The sequence below is a fragment of the Schistocerca piceifrons genome, chromosome 5 (assembly GCF_021461385.2).
Source record: "Schistocerca piceifrons isolate TAMUIC-IGC-003096 chromosome 5, iqSchPice1.1, whole genome shotgun sequence".
Classification (NCBI taxonomy): Eukaryota; Metazoa; Arthropoda; class Insecta; order Orthoptera; family Acrididae; genus Schistocerca; species Schistocerca piceifrons.
In genome coordinates, this window is record NC_060142.1 from 476,842,273 (window position 1) to 476,869,594 (window position 27,322).

General features: G+C 38.9%; 1 protein-coding gene across 3 annotated transcripts in view; it reads right to left on the reverse strand.

Annotated features, from left to right (window-relative positions):
- Positions 1 to 8,723: 8,723 nt before the first annotated feature.
- LOC124798240 (trafficking protein particle complex subunit 8) overlaps positions 8,724 to 27,322 on the reverse strand; it is a 280,719-nt gene continuing 262,120 nt past the window's right edge. For 2 of the 3 annotated variants that reach the window (XM_047261554.1, XM_047261557.1), the window contains 2 exons: positions 12,848 to 12,934; positions 8,725 to 9,920 (listed from right to left, as the gene is read on the reverse strand). In XM_047261554.1, coding sequence (XP_047117510.1) covers positions 9,629 to 9,920; positions 12,848 to 12,934 — 379 coding nt within the window. In that variant the 3' untranslated portion in view covers positions 8,725 to 9,628. Of the gene's footprint in view, positions 9,921 to 12,847; positions 12,935 to 27,322 lie in introns of all 3 variants that reach the window. The other variant, XM_047261556.1, reaches the window with a different exon arrangement.

Here is a 27,322-nt window from a genome sequence, read left to right on the forward strand (position 1 = left end):
AGCAATTGCTTGGAATTTTTAATGCTCTTAATGAAAAAATCAGCTTCACTTGTGAATTCGAAAATAATGATTGCCAGCTACATTGCTTGGACCTTAGTATTGCCATGGACAGCAACAGATTTTCCTTTGATATTTTCTGAAAAGCCATTAATACAGAAGAGACTGTGCCCGCTAGTTCAGTGCATCCTCATTCTCCTCCCTCCCCCCCCCCCCCCTCCCAAAAAAAAAATAAAAAAAATTGCATTCAGCCATTCATCGTGCATCTTATTGATGGGATGAACTGATGCATCTTAGTGATGGGATGAACTGAATACAAACTATTGCATTCAATAATGGTTAAGATCCCTCATTAGTTGAAAACATCTTCAGAATGAAAACTGATGCTACAGTGACTACTCCATGACAACCAGTATGGTTTTCAAAAACATTGATCAAGCACTTTTCTCAAGACATAGTGAAAGCTTTGGCTCAAGGGAACCAGGTAGACGCAGTGTTTACGGATTTCCAAAAAGCATTTGACTCAGTTCTGCACTTACGCCAATTGTCAAAAGTGTGATCACATGGGGTATCAACTGAAATTTGTGACTGGACTGAGGACTTTTTGGTAGGGAAGACACAGCATGTTACTGTGGATGACGAGTCATTGTCAGATGTAGAAGTAACTTCGGGTGTGCTCCAGGGAAGTGTGTTGGGACCCTTGCTATTCATGTTGTATATTAACGGCTACACAGACAATATTAATAGTAAAATCAGGCCTTTTGCAGGTGATGCAGTTATCTACAATGAAGTACTGTGTGAGAGAAGCTGAATAAATGTTCAGTCACATCTTGATAAGATTTCAACATGGAGCAGAGATTGGCAACTTGCTCTAAATGTTTAGAAATGTACAGTTATGTACTTCACAAAATGAAAAAAATGTAGTATACTATGAATATAATATCAATGTGTCACTGCTGGAATCAGGCAACTCATAAAAATACTTGGGTGTAACTCTTTGTAGGGAAATGAAATGGAATGATAACTTAGGTTCAGTCATGGCTAAAGCAGATGGAAGACTCCGGTTTATTGGTAGGATACTAGGGAATGCAATCAGTCTACAAAAGACATTGCTTACGAGCCACTAGTGTAACTCATCCTAGAATATTGCTCAAGTGTGTGGGACACCAACCACACAGGACTAAGAGAAGATATTGGACATATACAGAGAAGGAGGGCAGCACAAATGGTCAATGTTTGGTTAATCCGTGGGAGAGTGTCACAGAGATACTGAAGAAACCGAAACTGCAGCCTCTTGAAGACAGACATAAACTATTCTGAGACAGTCTATTAAGAAAGATTCAAGAACCAGCTTTAAGTGATTACTCTAGGGGTATACCACAATCCCCGACGTATCACTCACACAGGGATCATGAGGATAAGATTGCAATAATTACTGCACGCACAAAGGCATTCAAACAATCAGTCTTCCCATGGTCCAAAGATGAATGAAATAAGAAGAAACCCTAATAACTGGTACAATGAGATGTACACTCTGTCATGCACCTCATGGTGGTTTGCAGAGAGTAGGTGTAGATATAGCCTTTAGGCATCAGTGTTGTGTCTGACAGTAATGAGTATAAAAAAAGCTTTCTCAGTTCCATTTTTAGGCTCTATTGCTTATAGAATCTGTCATCTTCTAGTTAAAAAATGCAGATGCCAAATTGTCTTTACTACTAACAATAGCTTGCAGAAAATCTCATTTACAATATCAAGTCCACAGTTGCTCCTACATGCAGCTCAGGAGTTTATAAAATCACTTGCTATATTTGTCGTGTTTGCTATACAGGACAAACTGGAATATCTTTCAGTGTCAGGTACAAGGAAGAGTTAGTGGTTTTTTTTAAAAAAAAAAAAAAAAAAAAAAGAGAAGAAGAAGAAGAAGAAGAAGAAGAAGAAGAAGAGACACTGATGTACATAATTCCACTTTTGCTGATCATCTGTTACTTTCTAGTCACAAACCAAAAAGTGCTGAAGAAATTTCCATTTTACATAGAGGGAAGAAAGACCACAGGCTCAATGTACTCTAAGAGTTGGAGATTTTCAAGCATATTTCTATGAACTATGGCCTCATAGTCAACAGTTATAAATATGTAACAAAAATTTTTTAAATGTCTTTAATCTACTGTTTGCAAAATTTTGATTTCTTGATTTTTTTATTATGTTCTCCTGCCTCTATTTCTGAAACATCTTTTCCTTCACATCTCATATAGGTATGTGCTACTAAAGTTTCCTTCGTGCACTTTTTCTTTTTGATTGTGCAGCTGTTTGTGTAAATATTCTACAATACTCTGCACTTTATGTAATGGTCATTTCTGTAAAGCCTAATTGATGGCTCTCAGTAGTACTTAATTTAGTCGACTACTTTGTACTTTAAAAATTTCATTAACCTCTCATCCTTTGAATTTTTGTTTTTATGATTAAATGTTGTTTAATTAAATTGTTTCTGTTGTAATGTCTCAAATTGGCGTATGTCATTGTCCATGCCCGATAGATGGAGCAACTTGTATCCTGTTTTTGTGCCAACAATGTAAGCCACTGTACTGATCAGTCAGATGATTTTCATTGCCAGGTGTACATACCGAACACTGGAACAGTTTTAATTTTTGACTTGAGCACGTCTGCTTGTATTTTGACTATTGTGTGCTCGCAATGTAACTTGACCTAAGGAACCTTTAGGTAATGACATTTTCATCTTTGTTAATATTCCTGTGAAATTTATTTTTCTGTGTATTTTATAGTATCGTTAAAATTTCAGTCTGATGAAGGATGAAGAGGTGTCAAAACCTAAGTCAATGTATTGAAAATTATTTGCAATCAGTTCTGCATTACTCCAGATGACCACCATCAGTAACCTGGCCTCATTTCTCCAACATTGCAAGAAGATGCTACGGTGTTACTACTGGCTTCACGGTATGAGTAACCATCAGGTATTAATTCAGGACAGGGCTCATAGTGATTGAGAAAATTCCAATAGCTCTACAATACATTGTGGACATTCTGCATCCTCTTGTGTTACCTCTCATGTGACAGTATTGTGATACCCATTTTTCAACAGGTCAATGACTGTCTACATGCGGCACTTGCCACTCTGAACTGTTTGCATGATGTTGTGATACTCCCATGGCCAGCAGGGTTCCCCAATGTGTCTGCAATGGTACAAATGTGGAACTAGCTCGGACGTCAATTCCGCCCAAGTCCTAAGCCCCAGGATATCGAGGGCCAGTTATAACAGTTTCCACAGCTAGTTTGCCTAAGGAGAAAATAAAATGGGTTTATGCCACCTTTCCCAAGGGGATACAGTGGCATGCTGATAAGAGGATCTATAGTCCAAGTTCTTTATGCATTTGACTCAGTTTTGCAGTCAGTGCAATAAAATCCAATAATATCACATACTCTCTCAACCCATGAAGGTTTTAGTTTCCACCTCCCCTTCTGTGGACCGACATTTGTTAGGCAGTGTATTTGTGCCATTTTGCATTCTACTGCCACTACAGCACACAGGTCTTCAGCCTATAGCTCCATTTATGGCTGCTTTGTTACAACTCTTTGTTCATGGATTTTTAACTTGTTTTATTAATAATTTATTGTGAAATAACAATACAGGAAATTTTTAAAAATCTATTTATTTCTTCATTTGTATCAAAGAAATTCTTGTCATTCTTTTAGTATGACTCCCTTTTTGACATTGCTTGTGCTGTCAACCAAACAACAACAATAAAAACAAGAACAAACTATATACTGAGTGGCATCTCAGCATTCAGACGGCGACTTATTTTATTCTGTAAATATCTAATAAAATGCTCCTCAGGCAATAACAACTGACTAAACAAATACTAAAACAGTATAATGCACAGAAACAAAGTACAAACCTACAAACACAGAAAAACTGCCATTGTTTTGCAATATTCTGAATCTCATATTTTTTACATATTTACACTACTATATTTCATACACATTTCTTCAACACACAGAAACGCAAGGAAAACATTGCTGAGTGCATATTGATACAGATATCAGAAACTGAACAAGAATAACTTTTTAATAAAAAGTGGGATTTAAGAGACATTATCACAATCTTGCAATGAAGTATAATTAGCTGGTACCCAAAGAGTTAAACCTGCAGCAAGAAGAATAGCCATGAACAAAATATAATCCATTATGAAAGGAAAGCAGATCAAGAGAAACTGGTACAATCAGTATCGGTTCACATGTACACCAGATTATAGTTCTGTATATTGCTTTATGTCACCATGGTCTGTTTTAATAATTGTCATAGATATATTGGTTACAACCATGAGTGATTTAATCTGTTCAATAAATTTTCTCTCTATATCGCGACTTTGTAAAATTTTACAAGAAATTCAACTAGATGTTTACTGTGAGATACAGGCTTCAACAGCAGAACAAGGACCTGTGCTGTTGATTGCAGAACACGTACTTTGTATCTACTTAATTTTTTTTGTTACTAAAAGAGGTATAAAGACAACTGTCAACACTGACTTTCTCCCTTTAATCCTTGTCAAAGATAAGAGGTTCTCTTGATTGTAATTTTAGTTCCAGGATTAGCGATAAAACTGCAAAAACTTTACCAGTCACTCTTGTGTGCTAAAAGACAATTACAAAATATTTCAGTATATATACTCTGTCACTATACCAACATTAAACTGTGTAATGATGCTTTCTGTCAGTCATATTTTATGTTGCATTTTTATGCATTCAACAGTAAAACTGGTCTGGCTGAAAATGAGTGAATAGTACGTGAAACATTGCACCTATCATGTGTCCAACAAAACAGATTTTTGTTTGTTTGTTAAGACCATAAGATATCAGAATAAGTGAAAATTTTATTTTGTTTTCCTTTAAAGATTAGGCTCATAAAAAACTGAATAGTTACTGCACAAGTTAATTAACAAGTAGTAATTATACTGATTTCCTATTTAACCATCTTTATACATTTTGGCATGGTTAACAGAGAAAGTACACACATTCATTAAGCAATGTTAAATTACTGTAACAGCAGCAAAAAGGCTTGTCAAGAAGCCCTAGATTTCACTTATCTTTTCAGATGTGATTTCAAGAAGAGATGGGAAAATGAAGAGGAACATACAAGGTCATAGTGTGTCTATTAGGTGTTGGAATGAAGGGAAACATGCATGGCTAACAACTCTGTTTGTAGCAGTGGCCACAGTGCAAAAACATGCTTCAATTCTTTTCAGTAATAGACAAATGCAGTGGTAAGTGTCTCACATTGATCTGTGAAAGCAGCATAAGGCTTATATCATATCACTGGATGGCAACCATTGACAAATTGTTCTCGCACTGTGGCAAACTGAATTTTCTGAATAGTGTGAATAACAGATATCTGTGAGCAACTAAAAAAACTTATTCAAATATGACTCAATTTTATAAATGATTATGTATTATGAATATGCTTAATAAACAAACAGTAAAATCAGAATAGAAAGCAGAACATATGAAATAGATATTACATTAAAACAAATAGCATGTGATAGCAAAATTTAGTGGGCTGGATAACAAGCTGAAAGTACTACTATGTCGAAGCTACAAGTGATCAATAAAATAAAAACATCTCAAACATATGCGTAAGAAAACTAATCAACTATTTCCGTTTTGAAAGAAGGCAATATTTCACACATTTCTCACAATGAAAAATGTATTTTCTGTAAGAGAAGTAGTTTGCAAATGACAGAACTCTTAATGTTTGCAATAAAATCTTTGGGTTTCTTGCTGTTTATATTGTCAGTGTGGCCATGACATTATGAAAGGTATGTACCCTCTTTCCATCTTTAAACACCCAGCTGCTCCGTGGCCACTTAACTAACACCTAGCCTCTGTTCAGTTGTGTTATTGCATATATTTTCAGTGCACTATATTGTAAAACAGTGTAGTGCCTGTCTGCACCTTACTTTCAACAAAAGCAGAGCTATACCACCATATGTTGCACTAGACAGCTACACAATTTAAGACTCAGCCAAGAAGGTAAATCATTACAATGAGCACAGCTTAATGGAGGAAAATGTATGCAATTTCATTAATACATATTATCTGTCCAGTGAGTGTTTTTGGGGACAGTATTACTACAGAGACCATCAAAATGAATGTGACACCAAATCTTGTGAACTGTTCTACAGGTTTTGCTCTCAGAGGAGCTTCACAACCTGCAGAGAAAGTAATAAGATGGAGCAACAAAATGCTGCATTTTGTGGTGCAGATGTGAGAAGTGAGTGTGAACTGCTGGCCATATAATCACAGGTCTGGTTGGAGGTTAAATTGGTTATAGAGTGGCTGTTGCAGGGAATTAAATGTTCACCATCACAGAAGACTATGTAAAGAGAGAGACTGTGCAATACCTACACTTCACCAGAACATGGAAGGAGAGTTTATGCCTTCTGACATGTTGCAGACACACCGAATTGATGACAAGAAATGAGTGAAAAATTTATTGCACTGACATGTTACAAGAACCTTCATTTACACTTAATCCTTGTTTGGACTTATTTTGTCCTACGTGTGTTTCTTGCAGACTTCCGATAAATTATGAATTTAGATGTTAACGATCCACATAACAAAGTTAATCAGAGGTACATTCTTACCTCCTAATTACTTTAGATGATACGCTATTGCACTGAGAAAGCAGAGGACAGGTTCATTTCAGCTGCCTTCTGTCTTCATTTATTAATAGTATGGCAAAAAGCTCCTTCTGACCACATGCTCCCCTCCTCAAACTTGATGCTGCTGTGCCCTAACTACTGGTGACCTGTCCTCTCAATCTGTTTCAATTCCATCTCCAGTTTTTCACAATAATAATTGTTTTTTATCTTTTGTTCTTGTAGAATAATGCCAAAAAATAATATAATATTATTCATCACACCTAAGTTTGCATTTTTGAAGCACAGTAACAAAGCAAAAAATAACTTACTTTATTCAGTTATGTAAAAATATGTGCCAGGTGGCATGTCAATAACATATCGTGTCCCTTCATGCCACCAGCTATTATTTCATTTATCGTACACTCAAGAATTGTCCACGCCACTCTTTTATCCTACATTTTCAGCCAAACACCACTTATTATATACAATGTTAAAAGGTAAAGCATTTACACAAGCATTACAAACTGTTTAAGACCCAGCAGGAAAAGGTGATGGTTGATACAGAATTGGAAGCTCACAAACTAAGGTTTCTCCAAGAAAAATGAGCCGACAATGGAATAAATAGAAAGGCAGCAAACAAAACTTAAATTGAAATGAACACACAAAGTACAGGATGATGTCAATCTATAGAACATAAGATACAAACTGCATTCCTGAGACACTGCTAAAGCAAAGTTAGACGGGAATCGGCCATCTGTTCTGAGAATAATGTTTGAAACTGGAGACAGAAAGAATGACGGAGGTATTTGGGGAGCAGAACTGAGAATAAATATGTAAGTAACATAAAATTATAGATTCAAGGCAAGACTTTTCGTTCTGTTGGCAGGCTTCTATGATTCAAAGTAATTCACCATTTTATCTGTTTTTAACACAGTTTGTTCCTCTTTTGGTTGTTCTCACTGTCATAAAAATATGTCATTGTAAATGGCTTGCATTTCGTACAATGTGGCAATTTATTTCATGAGAATCTCCCAACTTTCAGTTGACAAACTCATTATGTCGACTAAAATAACAATGCTTTAAAATACAGTTATTGAAAGAATGAACAGCAGAGTCTGAACTGTAATAGACTAGATGGGCCATTCACTGACTACTGTGCCTTTGTTATGTCATCAGAAACCTAGATAAAGAAAAGCAATCAACAAAACCAACTATTGAACAATTTTTTACAATCTTCCCTCTTAAACGCATAAACATGAAGTGAAACTACAAACCTGGCTTCACATAATTGGCTTGATTATATTAGTTCAGCTGAACAAAATGGCTATAATTTAGACAAAGGAATTTTTGTTTGTTCGTAGTATAAGGTAAGTTCCTCATTTGGCTTCATAAGGCTGAGTGGACCTCATTCCAGATATCCCACCTCAGATATTTTTTTCTGAGGTCGTACTGGGAATGGAACCCAGGTCCATCTGTACCAAAGGCAGTGATGCTAATCATTCAGCTATGGAGCTTGGATAAAGAAGCAGTGCACCATCAAGATTCATCTACTGGCAATAACAGCTGGATGGATTGGCGACACGCCAATCATGTCCCACGATCACGGATAGCTCCTAGTATTGCCTTGTACGCGCCAGTCAGCCAGTCGGAACAGGCCCAAGGCCTAATGCTTTATGTTATGCTTTATAAAGTAAGTAACCATATCCAGTGAAATCATCAAAGCAGACAAGGTAAGGATGAACTCAGATTCATGATGTATTCTAAGCAACTGAGAAAGTGGGAAAAATTTAGAAACCTCTGGGAATGTAACTTGCAGTTAATAAACCAAAGTTTACATTTTTACAGTTATTAATGCTGGAGCCTTCCTGTGCACTAGTAACTTTTGGTTATGACATACATACATACATCTTTTCCGCAGTAGTATATGCAATGCCAAAAATATTGTGCCCAGAGGGCAGAAAATAAAATGTTTTATGTACAAACTATACCAATAAGAATGGCAAAATCAAATTACAATGAGAAAAAACAACAAATGTAGCAACACAGAAGATGATGCAAGTCTAACTACCCTTTTTTTTTTTTAGACACCGTATATTTATTTTCCTGCAATATTTCAATCTTACCATGTCCCGCCAATTCGTATAATTGCATTCCTTTCTATGTTTTACAATGTGTGTTTAAATACATGTAAAAGAGCTGTCAATGAAATCCTCATTTTCACAAAATATTACTTACATAAATATTAATTTGAACTACACTAATAGGAATATTCTGAAAGTACATGCCAAACAAACAACGTTAGGATAACAAACAGAGGCAGATTTATTCCAAGAATTTTAGTGATCATACTTGGCAAATCTAAAACATTGGAGTGCAAATACATACCTGATCCTAATTAATCAAAAATAAATAAAATATTCCGATTCTTCAGTTATATCACAAAAGATGACATTGATAATATCTCAATGAGATATGAGCATGTACAATATACAAAAATAAAAATATAATGGCAACTTCAACAAGAAAGTAATGCAATATATGTCCAACTAATATGCAGAGTCCACTTTTTTTTTTTTTTTTAGAATTAAATCTTCATGTTTCTCTTTAAACTTGTTTATTTTACCAATAATGAAGTGGTTTTAACATATTCCTCTGCAGTTGCTTATTTGTACTGCATATACTAGCACTTATTATTTTTAGCAACAGAGGAATGCAATATTATGCAGGCTGCTCAGGGTCCAGCTCAATGGAATATAATCTTTCTGATTTTCAATATCTGATACCATACATTACTGTATAAATTAGCAAACAATAAAAAAGTTCTTAAGGACCACTTTGTAAGAGATACGCACACACTTCCATGCATGATTAAGATAAATACTTTCACATAAAACATCTCAAATGGAAAACTAGGCACTATACCATCATTTATGACCTGAGTACCTCTAAAATAAGGAACTCCCACTGTAGTTAATAAACTACACAATTTTTGTATCAGAAACAGGAACAACTGGCGTATTGTCTACTACCAGTGCTGATTCAACATGCCACACTTGAGCCACACTATCTGCTTCTGGAGCACCATGGGCACGACACCACACTTCCAGAGAAGAACCGAGGTCGAATGTACCTGGACCCGTCGTAACTGCACACAGTGACACGGAAGTACTGTCGTGAGGACTTAGTTCTGAGCACGAGCCTGCCAAGCCAACCCAGTGGAACGTACTTGAAGAATGTGGAGAATACAGCTTGTTTTTACTTGATGATGAACTGCAGGATAAAAAATATATACATGTTTGACAAATATTGGTTGAAAATTGTAGGAAATTAGACAGACTGAGATGTGGCAAGGTAGAATGGTTCCATTTTCTATAATTCCACTTCTAATTTTCTTAGTCTTTTCTGTTATTCATTATACAAACAATGCACATACCATGATTGCACAAAACAGTTAAATTCTTACCGCTGCAGTATTTCAGTAAACTTTTTTTTTATTCACAGGGTATTTTACAGGCTACTGATGACAATGGCATATTTAGTTTGTACAGAAAGACATTTTATTTAAGGGAATATTAACAATTTTGAAGTTATGCAAACCAAATTCTTTTCAAAATTTTACCCCAATAATAAATGTTTGTTTCAAGATAAACACAGGTTATTTGAAAGCCCTCATTTTACTCTTTCAAACAAACATTTTCCTTTTTTAAAAAACTTTGTATTTAAAATGTAATTCACATTTAACATATTCCAGACTGTTCCAATTTGAAAATGCAATCCTATCACATTTCTACTATTATAGTTTTCTAGCCATGGTTATTCTGATCACAAAAATGTATAACTTTCCAGAATTAACATGTTATTTTATGAAAAATCTAAAATCTAAACTATTAATTTCCAGAAAATTATTGTAGGCTTTGTAATCCCCAGTGTACATTAAAAACTTCCGTTAAAATTTTTGACATGACTGGAGACGTCAGTCATGTGTGCATGAGGTGTGCTTGCTTGTGTGAATACTAACATGTCATCTCTACAGTGAGTAGCAGTCTATCCTTTCCATAATATTGTGGTATTCCAACCTGGACTTTCCACTGTTTGGTTTTACTGATGTTTTTGCGATATTTTGATTATATAGCTCATTCTTAATCTCAATAACTTTACTGCCTAATTTGTTTCTGCAGTTTTTACTTTTACTGTGTTTTATGCCAATATCTAAAATGTAATAGTCCTATATTTTCCCATTTCATCATTACTGTACTGCATGCCTCTCTATATAGGCCTCAATGTACAAAGGTATAGACAGTTGTGGGCAAGCATTCAACCAGTTCTGACACTATGCTATCCATTTTATTCATATAGTCAGTTGGCAGTCAGCACTTATGATTCCAAGTAGTTACTATGGTAATCTGTGCCATTTGTGAAATTTTGTTAGACCAGTCGCAATCTATGTCGCTTACTGGTGTGTATTACAAAATTGATGTTTGTATATTACAAGCAAGCTGGTCATTGAAACTGTGTTTTGTGTCAATACATGTGAAGAGAATGAAAAACTAAATTTAACTGAGCTGTGTAGATTTATTTATACTAGCTATTAAAACATGTGTAAGACAAGAGGAAAACTAAAATAACGACACATGGAAATGTGACTGGATTATAATCATGGCGTGAAGGTTTTAACCTTATAGAACCTAAAAAGGGATAAATCATACTTAAAGGCCTAAGAGGGGCTACACAGGATTTCAACAGAAAAAGTAGGACTAAAGAGAAGTTTTGGAGAAAAAACATGGTTTTTAAATAGCTTTCTTGAATTAATACTAAGGAAAATTGATGACGTGAATCTGCATATTTTTAAGAAATGACATAATAAATATATACATATTCAGCGAAATTGTTCTGAAATAATTTCACACAACCATCAACAGGTAAGAATTTCTTTTCTTTCAGACATGTGAGTAAATAAAATTTCTTGTTAGTTGCTGTATTAGATTAGGACTGTTGCCATATACTGGTACACATCTCAAGAGTGTGTGTGTGTGTGTGTGTGTGTGTGTGTGTCACATGAATTTTTCAATAAAAGATTTTCCATTAAAACATTATAAAAGGAGAAAACAACTGTAGCACATGTAATTATCCCAGCATTTTATGCTTTCTTTTAGTGCCAATATAAGGAATAGTTAATAGTTTATTTTTCGAGAATAACTACAATAACTGTGTCAAAATTATAATAAAATTTTCTATTTAAATATTAGTGTTCATTATATTACTCATTAAAAGTCTCCAAAAAACGCTAAAATAGTTTAAAATGAAACAGAAAATAAAGAGCTAAAATCCATTTTATAAAAAGTTGAAAATCCAAGTCCTAGTCATGAGGTACCTGCCAGAGATTCCGCTCATTATTGCTTAATACAGCATTGAAGAGTTTTGTGTGTTAATGGTTTTCAAACTGTTTCAGTCACATCAATTCTGCATAAGGCACATCAAAACTTTGCAGATAAAGCACAACATATGCATATCACTGCCAAAATACTTTATCAAATACAACTTGAAACAACAAGTGTGTTGTTCAAGCATGAGTATTCAGACAGTGCTATATTTGAATGAAAGATACAATAACTGGAGAGTCATCAGCTGTAACGGCTGATGTAAACTTTTACAATTAGTTGGATCTTTTCATTTTCACTTTGGGAATCTATGATCATTATGAGATTTAATCTCACTACAAATTGTTCATGAAATGCAAATCAAAAGTGCATTTAACAAAAATTATGATCTGAAATTACACAAACTGGCCTTCTATTTGTCTTCAGTCATAAAAAAGTATCTTTTCTTGGGACACCAGGGGAAACAGGCAAATTAATGTAGAAATCTATGGACATGGTATAGATGTTCAACACACTATTTAAAGTAACTATTAATCCAATCAGCTCCAAAATAGCTTTAAACTAGTTTGCCAGTATTCATTAAAAATGAATACTGGCAATATTTCTGAGAGCACAGGAGTCTGTATTTAACAGCATCCAAAACATCTGAAATATGAATAATAGGGGAAGAAAGGCAAGCATGTTTGTGTATCTTTAGAAGTACAATGTCTGTGAGTTATGTGCAGTAAGATGTTTTACCTGAAATTGTTATGAAGTATAGGCCAGTTTCCCATACTGTTATCAAGGTCTTCATGTACAATTCAATACACATATACTTACCTTCCACTGTCTGACGCATTCACCCTGACAACAAGACTGGTATCTGAACAGTTCTGCAACTGAAGCTGAACAGGTACAAAGCAGAGCCTGTAAGGAAACAAAATTATGTTACCAGTATGAATCTTTCAATCTGCAGTGAAGTGTGTGCCATTTTGAAACTTCCTGCCAGACTAAAACAGTGTCCTCAACTGGTGCTTAAGTTCAGAACCTTTCGTGTCCAATGCTCTTACCGATGAAACTTTCCAGGTGTGACTCTCAACCTAGGTTATGGGTTTGTATACTGATCTGGCACACAGTTTTAATTTTTCACCAAGTTTCAACAATATATTAAATTATCATTTAATGTTAAGGTGTCATCAACCCCTACATGTGGTCCTATTGGAGGTGAAATGCCACTACCTTGCTCTCACATTTGGACCATCTTACTCAGCCAATTATAAATGAATCAACAGTTTCACAAGGACACCAAACCATAGTGCAAATCAGCATTTTTCATATTGACATTGCCATGGTTGAAAGATGTGATAAGTGGTAGACAAACATACTTTGACTGACTGAGCAATTATTAGGCTTGATTAAATAAAACATTATACTATAAATAATTTTAAGTACAACTATCTATGCCAATCCTTAAATCCTTACCTTTCTTCCCAAAAAGTAGCAATTTTAAAGAAAAATATTCTCTCTCTCTCTTTGGTGGAAAGATTAACAACAGTATAACACGAATGTTTTGGCTCTGGATTTGGTGAAGTGTTGGGGGATGTGGCAAGTTGAAAAGGTCAGTTAGGCAGAGTTTAGGTGTTATGAGAGTTGGAAGAGGAGGAACACTGTGATTAGGATACAGGTGAGATAGTAGAGCCCCTCAGCTCCACAGAAGTTTCAGTCATATCCGAAGGCCTGACCTTTAGCCTTACACTCAAATTTAACCATGCAATGAAAACCGTTCTTTGCTGCAAATCCCTCCAGCCAAAGCCAACCTAATTCCAACACTGAACCCCACCTCTCCCAATTCATACACCATCTCAACCATACTCCTCCTCCCCCTTCCACCTAACCACCCACTGGTCATCTTCCAAAAATTCATTACCTCAAACTTGGCCTCACCATCCTTCCCTAGTTCCTTTCCTCAGAACAGCAACTGTTCAGCAGAAGAATGAATAGCCATATGTAAGCTCAAAACAAATCCTGATCTAATCATCCTACCTGCAGGCACAGATGCCACTACTTTTGTTCTGAATCGCAATGATTATCTGGCAGAAAGGCCTCTGCTAATTATCTTTCTCCTCCACCTACAAGCTCTGCCATAGCGATCCCATCCCAGACGCCCAACACAACCTCTAATACCTGCTTAAAGCCTCAGGCCCTTCTTCCATTTTCACCCCAATAACACCGTGTGCACCCACCTTCTACATGCTCCCCAAAACTACAGACCCAAAAATCCTGGAGGCACCATTGTGGCTAGTTATTGTGCGCCCACTGAAACAATTTCAGTCCTCAATGCCCAACACCCCAACCAATTGCATGTAATCTAGCCTCCCATGTCAAAGATACCAACCTCCACCATTCCCGCCCCTTTATCTCCTGGCTCCCTACTCGTCACTCTTGACGTCACCACCCTATACACCGATATACCTCTTACATAGGAGTTTTTAATACTACCTTTTCCAACATCCTTCAGTCTCCTAACCCACTTCCTCATTCCTCATAAACCTTACTAACTTTTTCCTAACCCACTACTACTTCTCCTTTGAAGAAAAGATATACAAACAAATCTGCAGCACAGCCACAGTTACCCACATGGCACCTTCCTGTTTGTGGGCCATCTAGAGCAGACCTTCCTAGTCTCCCAAAATGATAAAGTGTTAGACAACCTTGTAGATGGGGGAACCACAGCTATGAGTAGTCATCTTGGGTATTAATAACTGTTTCAGCTGTGATTAGTACTTTATTATTGGAGGGCACTAAAAGCTACATCTTCAGGTGAGCTTTCTGTACACCAAAACTAACCTTACTGTGTGGTTCAAAAATAGATCCCAGTGATCCACTCCATACCATACACACAGCACTCCTTGTACATCTGTCAACCAGCCATAAGGAAAGTCCTCTCCCCTTTCATAACTAGTATCACCAATGACTGGCAAATGAATCACATTCTCCACCAAGCATTTGTCACATTTATCACATCATCGAATAAGGAATATACCTCTGTTCCCTCCTAAAGTGGTATTCTACTGCCCACCCAACGTATGCAATATCCTTATTCATCTGTATGCCACTCCTCAATCGACCCTGCACCCTTGGCTCATATACCTGTGAAAGACTCCACCTTTCTCAAACATCTACCAACCATTGCTTATTCCAGCCATGTCACTGGGATTCCTTACTCTGTCAAGTGCAGAGCCAAATTTTAAATCAGTCACATTGTGCATCATCTTACTGCAATAACTGATCAAATTTCTATGTGGATATGAACATGAGAAAACTAATCTCCCAGTTGAATGAGCACTGCCAAATGGTTCTAGATCAACTAAATCAATCAGTTAAAAATAATGTTGAACTGATACAGGCTGATCAGCTAATCCTCCTCCCGCTCCTCACACAACGTACCCTCTAGTTCCCTACAACCCACCACAGACAAGTCTGCTATGAATACCAGCCATATATATACATATATATATATAAAATGGAAGGAAACATTCCACGTGGGAAAAATTATATATAAAAACAAAGATGAGGTGACTTACCGAACAAAAGCGCTGGCAGGTCGATAGACACACAAACAAACACAAACATACACACAAAATTCAAGCTTTCGCAACAAACTGTTGCCTCATCAGGAAAGAGGGAAGGAGAGGGGAAGACGAAAGGAAGTGGGTTTTAAGGGAGAGGGTAAGAAGTCATTCCAATCCCGGGAGCGGGAAGACTTACCTTAGGGGGAAAAAAGGACAGGTATACACTCGCACACACGCACATATCCATCCACACATACAGACACAAGCAGTTTGTTTGTTTGTGTGTCTATCGACCTGCCAGCGCTTTTGTTCGGTAAGTCACCTCATCTTTGTTTATATATATATATATATATATATATATATATATATATATATATATATATATATATATATATATATATATATATATATATATAAAAACAAAGATGAGGTGACTTACCGAACGAAAGCGCTGGCAGGTCGATAGACACACAAACAAACACAAACATACACACAAAATTCAAGCTTTCGCAACAAACTGTTGCCTCATCAGGAAAGAGGGAAGGAGAGGGGAAGACGAAAGGAAGTGGGTTTTAAGGGAGAGGGTAAGGAGTCATTCCAATCCCGGGAGCGGAAAGACTTACCTTAGGGGGAAAAAAGGACAGGTATACACTTGCACACATGCACATATCCATCCACACATACAGACACAAGCAGACATATTGGCCTTTAAATATGTCTGCTTGTGTCTGTATGTGTGGATGGATATGTGCGTGTGTGCAAGTGTATACCTGTCCTTTTTTCCCCCTAAGGTAAGTCTTTCCGCTCCTGGGATTGGAATGACTCCTTACCCTCTCCCTTAAAACCCACTTCCTTTCGTCTTCCCCTCTCCTTCCCTCTTTCCTGATGAGGCAACAGTTTGTTGCGAAAGCTTGAATTTTGTGTGTATGTTTGTGTTTGTTTGTGTGTCTATCGACCTGCCAGCGCTTTCGTTCGGTAAGTCACCTCATCTTTGTTTTTATATAAAATTTTTCCCATGTGGAATGTTTCCTTCTATTATATATATATATATATATATATATATATATATATATATATATATATATATATATATATATATATATGTGTGTGTGTGTGTGTGTGTGTGTGTGTGTGTGTGTGTGTGTGTGTTTTTCCCACATTACTACTATTTGGTGCTTAGAGATATGTATGTCCTTATAGACATATTATTTAAGGTCAAATGTGACATCATCTCCAAAGTCAAGAAGCTACAATAATGATTCATAAACTAGACACAATTGCCCAATGAAATAGTCAGAAAGACAATACAGAGTGTACTCACAACCTAAGATTTCAAACGTCCACTCCTGCAGAAAATAACTGACCATCAATATTTACACCAACATTCATACTCTGCAAGTCACTGTGAAGTTCTTGGAAAAAGAGTACTTCCCACTGTACTCTGTATTAGATTTTCTTCTCATTCTGTTTGTGTATTCGTCACAGGAAGAATGCCTTTATCTGCTGTCCCTACGGGAGCAATGCATATGAATCTGTAGTATATTGCTAGATTTCTCACTTAATAACTGTTTTGAAACTCTGTAAGTTGGCTTCCACAGGATGGTTGGGTTCTTTCTTCGGGCACCTGGCAGTTCAAATTTTTCATCATTTCCATTAATCAAACAAACTTGCAAGCATTTGTGGTGCCCTTCTTTGTATATGTTTAACATTCACTGCAAGTTCTATTTGGTACCACCCCACGTACTTGAGCAAAATTCCAGGACAGATGATGAGTATTTTTTAACTAATCTCCTTGGGGCACTAGATGAAATTGCAATATAATAAGGAATTAAAAGTATTTCTGGGCACCGTCATAAATAAACTTTTTCTGTACAGATATTGTTAACATGAAACCCTCCAGTAATGGAATGTAAATGTGTAAAGGTATGTTGAAGTACCAGTGGTTTAAAACTGCTGATAATAAAGATTCAGCAACAGAAAAGACAAAGTAGACATTTTTAGTATCATGAAGCCACAAAACTATTATTCGCAAGGCTACTGAAAAAGTGCACTAAAGGACAATACAGTGGATATTCACAATTAAACATTCAAATAAGTACAACTGAAGAGAACATGTAAGCACCTCTACAGAAATTACAGTCTCTGGACAATAAGCTACACTTGTGAGGCAACTATGATAAAACTCACTAATTGGTGAATAACAATGTGGTTTTAAGAAAAAAATAGATAATGTTCAGAGTAGATTCTCAACTTATAAGTCAATAATAATGTATGTGAAAAGACACTCTAAAATATTCATAACCTCTTTTGTTGACTTATTAAAAGCCTATGACTTGGTCAATAAGAAGTTATTGTTTGAAATTCTCAAAAATATGGGCTTAGGTAATAAAACTGCAGCTCTTATTAAGCAAACACAAACAAACACCCATTCTAAACTGAAATTTAGGTGTGTGATTAAGACTTAAGTCAGACAGGGAGATGGTCTCTGCCCACTGTCTAGCGTTTGCAGATGACCTAGTTATTTTTTCAGTCTGATGAAAACAGCAACTAGACAGAGAGAATTACTTAACGAACAAGCTGAAAAGCAGGCTTACAAATCTTCTTTGAGAAAAAAAAGACAAACTTTAGATGGGTAGATCACATAACTAATGAGGTGGTGTCGAACAGAATTGGGGAGAAGAGATATTTGTGGCACAACTTGACTAGGAGAAGGGATCGGTTGGTAGGGCATGTTCTGAGGCATCAAGAGATCACCAATTTAGTATTGGAGGGCAGTGTGGAGGGTAAAAATCGTAGAGGGAGACCAAGAGATGAATACTCTAAGCAGGTTCAGAAGGATGTAGGTTGCAGTAGGTACTGCGAGATGAAGAAGCTTGTACAGGATCGAGTAGCATGGAGAGCCTCATCAAACCAGTCTCTGGACTGAAGACCACAACAACAACATAGGGGAGCCCACAAGATAATACTAAGTAAATATGGAAAAACTGAGAGAACTGACTAATTCAAGTACTACGAGAAGTAACTGAATCAGAAAATTTGTGTCACAGACAGGCACCATGAAATACAGAAAAATGAGTAAGCTTTCGGCCAAAAGGCCTGCGATATACCCCCCCCCCCTCCCTCCCCCAACCCCCACACAAAAAAACTACTGTCTCTGGCTGCCCTAAGAACAACTGCACATAATGGGAGAAACAGTCTGGGGGTGACGGTGCGAGGGGGGAGGGGGGGTAAGGAGGAGACTGTGGCAGGGAGGGGAAGGGATAGCACGATAGGGGTGTTGGATACTGAAGTGCTGGTTGTGGGTGCACAAAAAGTCATAGTGGAGAAAGGGTGGGGCAGCTAAGTACAATCACGAGATTAGATGGAAGGTGAGGGTCAGAGCAGGAGTGGGAAGGAAGGAAAGTATAAAGACTGTGGGTAGCGCTGAAATGAAAGGTTGTGTGGTGCTGGAGTGGGAACAAGGAAAGGGACAGTTGGCTGAAGAACAGTGACTAATGAAGACTGAGGACAGGGTGATTATGGGAATGTAGTATATATTGCAGGCAGGCTTCCCACCGGGACAGTTCAGAAAAGCTGGTTGTGGTAGGAAGGATCCAGATGGTGCAGCTTGTGAAGCAGTCATTGAAGAGAAGAATGTCGTATTGGACAGATGTTCTGCAACTGGTTGGTCTAACTGTTTCTTGGTTACAGTTTGTTGGTGTCCATTCATATGTACAGACAGTTTTTTGGTTGTCACACCCAAATAGAACACAGCACAAAGGTTGCAGCTTAGCCTGTAGGTCATATGACTGGTTTCACAAGTAGCCTTGCCTATGATGGGACAGGCAATGCTTGTGATCGCACTGGAGTAGGTGGAGGCGACTATCCACGAGAGCAGTCATGTGACCTACACGATAAGCTGCAACCACTGTGCTGTATTCTACATGGGCATGAAAACCAACAAGTTGTCTGTCCGTATGAAAGGCTAGCAGCAAACTGTGACCAAGAAACAGCTGGACAACCCAGTTGCTGAGTACACTGCTGAACAACATTCTTCACTTCAACGACCGCTTCACAGCCTGTGTCTTCTGGATCCATCCTACCAACACCAGCTTTCTGAATTGCACAGGTGGGAACTCTGCCTGTGACATATCCTATGTTCCTGTAACTCCCCTGGCCTTGCCCTTACTAAGTCGCTGTCTATCATGCACCTGTCGCCTTCCCCAATCCAACTGCAGCAGTACACAACCTTTATTCCACCAACGCACCGACAGTCTTTTTACTCTCTGTTTCCATTTGCCCTACTCTGTCCTCACTGCATCCCTGTATATTCCCGCAAGCAGCACTTTACTTTCCCCCACTCCTACCCAGCTATCCCTCCCCATTCCTGCCCCAGACTACGCTTTATCTTCACCACCCAGATTGCTTCTGCTATTGTGCGCTCTTGCTCGCAGTCTGGCCTTAGTGGCCAGAATCACTGGTGTGTGTGTGTGTGTGTGTGTGTGTGTGTGTGTGTTTTGCCTATTTCAGTAACAACCTTTTGAAGGTAATAAGTAACGTAAGATAAGACATCAGTATCCCTCAATGGTGAACTTAGACACTATTCTACAGTAATTTGCCTAGAAGTGCTTTATGTAGCACAATGATTAAACAAAAAGGTGATGAGGAAAACACTGGAATTCACAGAAAGAAAAATGCTAAAGAATGTCAATGAGGCAGATGGTTGAATTCTCAAAGATCCTATTAAAATTCTGTCCAATGAAACTACTCATACAATCAGTTATGGTATCCCTCAAAGATTCAGTTCTAGGACCCTTTTCCTCTTATTCATAAATGACCTGTATCGGAATCTGCCTAAGGCCTTATCTGTATTTTTTGCAGACAACATGGATTTCCTTTTCCAAAATTCAGCTCGTCAGATTGTAAAGGATGTAATAATAGATCCTATCAACAGCATAATTTTCTACATACACATAAACAAGCTATCATTAAACAAAAAGTGTTCATTTGCTTTTCACTGCCACCAAAGATCATCCTACCTACATGGAGCCCATTCTGATCAACTATGAAGCAACGGAACAAGTCAATGAGATTACATTTCTTGGGGTGTGGATGGACGATAACTTACAATGGAATATTCACAGATGAAAGCTGCTAAAGAAACTGAGCAGTCTGTGCTACACTTCTCAGATTTTTAGTCAGTCTTATGATACCTCAACCCTAAAAACAGTTTATTTTGCTTTAGCAGACTCAGTTCTCTCTTATGGAATCCGATTTTGGGGGTCAGCATTTAGTACAATTTTTGTGCGAGAAACGCTTTTAAAGATAATAAGGCCAGTCTCTCTGCGTACCTCCACTAAGCCCAATTTTAGGGAACTGAAGAAAACAGCCAATTAGATCTTAGAAAATAGGACTTTCGTTAATAAGAATTTGCCTTTGTTTGTGAACAATACATCTATTCACAATCATAGTATTTATTCTAGTGCAGAAATTCATGTTAATAGTTGAAGACTTACAGTTTACTTGGTATACAGTTTACTTGGTATAAGAAATATGGGCAGTGTGCTTTGCAGTAAATTACCCCTATCTGTTAAGGAAAACAGAAATGCATTTAGGAATAAAGTAAAAAATATCTTAGTTACACCCTGTTTTTCACCTGTTTGTGACTACCTAAAATCCAATTTGTTTCTAATAGTTCTTTTGCATTTGGTCTGTAGTGTGTCTAAATCTAAAAGTTTACTCACACATGACCACTGTCTCTGGCCACCGAGGCCAGACTGCAAGCAACTGCGCATGATGGGAGAAGTAATCCGTGTGATTGGGATAAGGATGAGGCTGGGCTGGGGATGGAGAGGTATAGCAGCATAGGGGTGAGGGACAGTCAAGATCTGGTTGTGGGAGCATACAGGGTCATGGTGGGGAACAGGTAGGGAAGTTAGGTGCATTCAGGTGGTTAGAGTGAAGGTGGGGGTGGGAGTGGAAAAGAAGTAAAGGAACTGTGGGGGCACTGGTGGAACAGAAGGCTGTATAATGCTGGAGTGGGAACAAGGATGGGGACACACAGGTGAGGACAGTGACAAACGAAGGTTGAGTCCAGGTGAATTATGTGAATGTAGTTTATTTTGTAGGCAGAGTTACCATCTGCGCATTTCAGGAAAGTTGGTGTTGGTAGGAAGGATCCAGACGGCATAGGTTGTGAATCTGCCGTTGATGCAAAGAACATTGTGTGGGGCAGTGTGCTCAGCAACTGGTCCAGTTGTTTCTCGGCTACAGTTTGACAGTGACCATTCATGTGGGCAGACACCTTGTTGATTGGCATTCCCAAGTGGAATAAAGCACAGTGGTTGCAGCATAAGCTGTAGATTACATGACTGTTTTCACAGGTATCTCCATCTTTGATGAGATAGGTGATGCTTGTGAGTGGCTGGAATAGGTGGTGGCAGGACGACGTATGGGACAGATCTTGCACCTAGGTCTAATACAGGGATATGAGCCATGAGGCAAGGGGTTGGGGGCAGGGTTGGAGTAGGGATGGACAAGGATATAGCGTAATAGCATAGGTGCAATGTGTGGTGGAATATCACTGCGGGAGTGGTTGGAAGTATAGTGGACAGAAAATTTCTCATTTCAGGGCATGATGAAAGGTAATCTGAACTCTGGCAGAGAATGTGAATCAGTTGCTCCAGTCCTGAATAATATTGAACCATGAGGGGAATTCTGCACTGTGGCCAGGCAGTGAGACTTTGGAGAGACAAGACATTGGAGACCTGGTCCTGTACCAGGTTGGAGGGTAATCACATAAGTGATGGCCTCAGTGAGATCCTCAGTATATTTCAAGAGGGTCTGTTCAGCACTGACAGATGCAATGGCCATGACTGGCTAGGCTGTATGGAAGGGACTTCTTGGTATGTAATGGGTGGCAGCTATTGAAGTCGAGGTATTGCTAGCAATTGGTAGGTTTCATATGGACGGAGGTACTGATGTAGCCATATTTGAGGTAAAAAAAAACTTTGGAGAGTCGGAGGAGGAAATGGTTGGTGTCTTTTATATAGGAGAGTAGGTTCAGGTAACAGGCTGCAGGTTTTGGTCTCCAAGAGCATAGATTCTTTCAGTGGGAGGGCGGGGGGGGGGGGGGGGGGGGTACAGTCACCAACCACAATAGAGCATCCTGGGTGGTTGGGCTTATGGACTTTAAGTAGCATGTAGAAGGTATGTATGCTAGGAGTGGTACGGGCGAGGAAAGAGATAGACTCAGGGGAAAGGCTCTGAGAGGGCCTGAGGATTTGAGGAGACACTGGAGATTCTCTTGGGTTTCTAGAATGGAATCACTGTGGCAGGGTTTGTAGGTGGACGAATCTAACAGCTGCCGGAGTCCTTCTGCAGAGGTGTGGTTCAAAAGCACAGTGGTGGAGCCTTTGTCAGCAGATAGGGTTACAAGTTGAGGATGAGTGTGGTTTGTTCTGCAGATGTAAGGTTATTGTGCATGTTGAGGGATTTAAGGAATGATGGCAAGGAAAGGTTTGAGGGTAATGGGGTGATTTGAGGGCAATAAGGGTGGCTCACAGTTGGATAGAGGAGTGCATCAAATCAGGTATGATTTAACATTGGTTTTGGCTTAAGAATGATTGGTAGGTTTGGCAATGAAAAAGTGTTTCCTCTGTAGGGACTGGGAGGAGGAGAGAAGATCTTTAACAAGTCCAGCATGATTGAATTTGGGAGCAGGACAGAATGTAAGGCCTTTGGAAAAGACTAATACTTCTGTAGGACTAACACTTTTGGAGGAAAGTTTTATGACCGTGTCTTCGGCCTGTTTAGGTTCTGGATTCTAAGTGGTGGTGGGAGGGAGTTTTTGAGGGTGTGATAAATGTAGTAGGTCTATGGGGCAGTGTTTATCAGCTATGAGGGGATGTGGGGGAGGTTCAGAGGGTGTTGTAGAGGTGGTGGATAGTGGTAGTCCAAGGTGGGAGCAGGAGGTGAACAGGTTGGAGTGTCTGAACTGGTGTTGAGCATGCTGCTCTAGTTCCTGGAGGACAAGAGTTTCCATGTGAAAGTGGGATATAGAAATTTGGGACTGCACAGTAGGAGAATTTTACAGATGGAGAGGAAATATATCAAGAAGGTTTGGGCCTGATTTACATGGTTTTGCAAGACTAGATTGGTGAGCACTAAGTACTGTTGGAATCTGAGAAGATGGAAGTCACTGTGAAAGGAGGGGTTGCAGCAGGAGGTCAGAAATATGATAGTACAGCCTGTTGGGGGGGGGGGGGGGGGATTTCAAGAGACAGGCAACAACAAAGGAACAGTATGTGAGACTGGGTTCTGGCATACGTTAAGGAAACTTCTCTGTATTGGTGCAGATGGAAGGAGCAAGGACCCATTCTCAAGGATAAAAATGCATAAAAATACATAAATAATGCATGAAAAAGAGTCACAAAAATATGAAAAAATACATGGAGAAAATCACAAAAATGACAGAACAGATGAAGTAAGGGGAAACAAGAGAATCCTGAGGGAATAAACTGATAGTGAGAGATAAAAACCAAATGAAATTGATGTGAAAATACTTTGAGACTAAAGATAAAAATAAATAAAAAGACTATAATGTAGGTTGCAAGTAGGTGGGTGGATATGTATGAAGAAGGGAGGCAGAAGATGTGATTAGATAAGGTGACGTTAGTAAATGCAAATTGGAATAAGAGAGGAGAAAGGTTGAAGGGTGGGGAGGAAGTTGGTAGTACAGGGTAGAAGTTCTTGTGGCACAGGAAGGTACTGAAAATAACATGCAAAAATGTGCGAGAGTACAGGAAGAGTGATCAATGTGAAATCTCAAAATTTACCAAAGGTGTCACTGAGGACTTCATGGGCCAAAATTACCCTACCAACTTTGTACAGAAATAGATCTCCAATGTCTAGTCCCTCTAGTCACCCACCACCTCCCAAAGTCCCACCTTCTGGCCACAAAGCGGCATTCCCTTTGTGACTCAGTACCACCCATCAACTGTGTCCTATTCTCTGCCAAGATTTCAACTACCTCTTGCCATGACATGAAATGAGAAAAATCCTACCCACTATCATTCCCACCTCTCCCCAAGAGCTATTCCGCTGCCCACTGAACCTACACAGTATCCTCATGCATCCCTGCTCCAAAGTCCTTGCCATATGGCTCATATCCCTGTAATAGACCTGTCCTGTAAAACCTACCACCACCACCACCACCACCACCACCACCTACTCCATTCCAGTCACAGGTATCACCTATCCCATCAAAGGCAGGGCTACCTGTGAAACCAGTCATGTGATCTACAAGCTAACCTACCATCACTGCGCTGCATTATGTGTGGGCATCACAATCAACAAGCTGTCTGTAGGCACGAATGACCACCGGCAAACTGTGGCCAAGAAACATCTGGATCACCCAGTTACTGAGCACACTGCCCAACGCAACATTCTTCACTCCAATGACAGCTTCACAGCCTGTGCCATCTGGATCCTTCCTACCAACATCAGTTTTTCTGAACTGTGCAGGTGGGAACTCCAACTGCAGTGTATACTATGTTCCCATAATCCCCCCCATCCCAATCTTCATTAGTCACTGTCCTTCATCCACCTATCACCTTCCCTGTTCCTACCCTAGGACTACACAGCGTTCTATTCCACAAATGCACCCACAGTGTTCTTACTTCTCCCTTTTTCTGATCCATCACCCCCCCCCCCATATATATATATATATATATATATATATATATATATATATATATATATATATATATATATATATATATAATAGAGGGAAACATTCCACGTGGGAAAAATACATCTAAAAAGAAAGATGATGAAACTTACCAAACAAAAGCGCTGGCAGGTCGACAGACACACAAACAAACACAAACATACACACAAAATTCTAGCTTTCGCAACCAATGGTTGCCTCGTCAGGAAAGAGGGAAGGAGAAGGAAAGACAAAAGGATATGGGTTTTAAGGGAGAGGGTAAGGAGTCATTCCAATCCCGGGAGCGGAAAGACTTACCTTAGGGGGAAAAAAGGAGGAAACTCTTTGCCTTTACAAATGTCTGCTTGTGTCTGTGTATGTGTGGATGGATATGTGTGTGTGTGCGAGTGTATACCTGTCCTTTTTTCCCCCTAAGGTAAGTCTTTCCGCTCCCGGGATTGGAATGACTCCTTACCGTCTCCCTTAAAACCCATATCCTTTTGTCTTTCCTTCTCCTTCCCTCTTTCCTGACGAGGCAACCATTGGTTGCGAAAGCTAGAATTTTGTGTGTATGTTTGTGTGTCTGTCGACCTGCCAGCGCTTTTGTTTGGTAAGTTTCATCATCTTTCTTTTTATATATATATATATATATATATATATATATATATATATATATATATATATATATATATATATATATATATATATATATATAAAAATAGAGGGAAACATTCCACGTGGGAAAAATATATCTAAAAACACAGATGATGTGACTTACCGAACGAAAGTGCTGGCAGGTCGATACACACACAAACAAACACAAACATACACACGAAATTCAAGCTTTCACAACAAACTGTTGCCTCATCAGGAAAGAGGGAAGGAGAGGGAAAGACGAAAGGATGTGTGTTTTAAAGGAGAGGGTAAGGAGTCATTGCAATCCCGGGAGCGGGAAGACTTACCTTAGGGGGAAAAAAGGACGGGTATACACTTGCGCACACACACACATATACAGACACAAGCAGGCATATTTAAAGACAAAGAGTTTGGGCAGAGATGTCAGTCGAGGCGGAAGTGCAGAGGCAAAGATGTTGAAAGACAGGTGAGGTATGAGTGGCGGCAACTTGAAATTAGCGGAGATTGAGGCCTGTTGGATAATGGGAAGAGAGGATATATTGAAGAGCAAGTTCCCATCTCTGGAGTTCAGAAGGGTTGGTGTTTAGTGGGAAGTATCCAGATAACCCGGACGGTGTAACACTGTGCCAAGATGTGCTGGCCATGCACCAAGGCATGTTTAGCCACAGGGTGATCCTCATTACCAACAAACACTGTCTGCCTGTGTCCATTCATGCGAATGGACAGTTTGTTGCTGGTCATTCCCACGTAGAATGCGTCACAGTGTAGGCAGGTCAGTTGGTAAATCACGTGGGTGCTTTCACACGTGGCTCTGCCTTTGATCGTGTACACCTTCCGGGTTACAGGCCGATCACCTGCCACCCTACCTAAAACCTCTTTCCTCATTACCTTAGCCAGCTTCATCCTGACCCACAACTTCTTCACTTTTGAAGGCCAGACATACCAACAAATAAAGCGAACAGCCATGGGTACAGGATGGCCCCCTCGTACGCCAACCTATTCATGGGTCGCTTAGAGGAAGCCTTCTTGGTTACCCAGGCCTGACAACCCAAAGTTTGGTACAGATTTATTGATGACATCTTCATGATCTGGACTCACAGTGAAGAAGAACTCCAGAATTTCCTCTCCAACCTCAACTCCTTTGGTTCCATCAGATTCACGTGGTCCTACTCTAAATCCCATGCCACTTTCCTTGACGTTGACCTCCATCTGTCCAATGGCCAGCTTCACACGTCCGTCCACATCAAACCCACCAACAAGCAACAGTACCTCCATTATGACAGCTGCCACCCATTCCACATCAAACGGTCCCCTTCCCTACAGCCTAGGTCTTCGTGGCAAACGAATATGCTCCAGTCTGGAATCCCTGAACTATTACACCAACAACCTGACAACAGCTTTCGCATCCCGCAACTACCC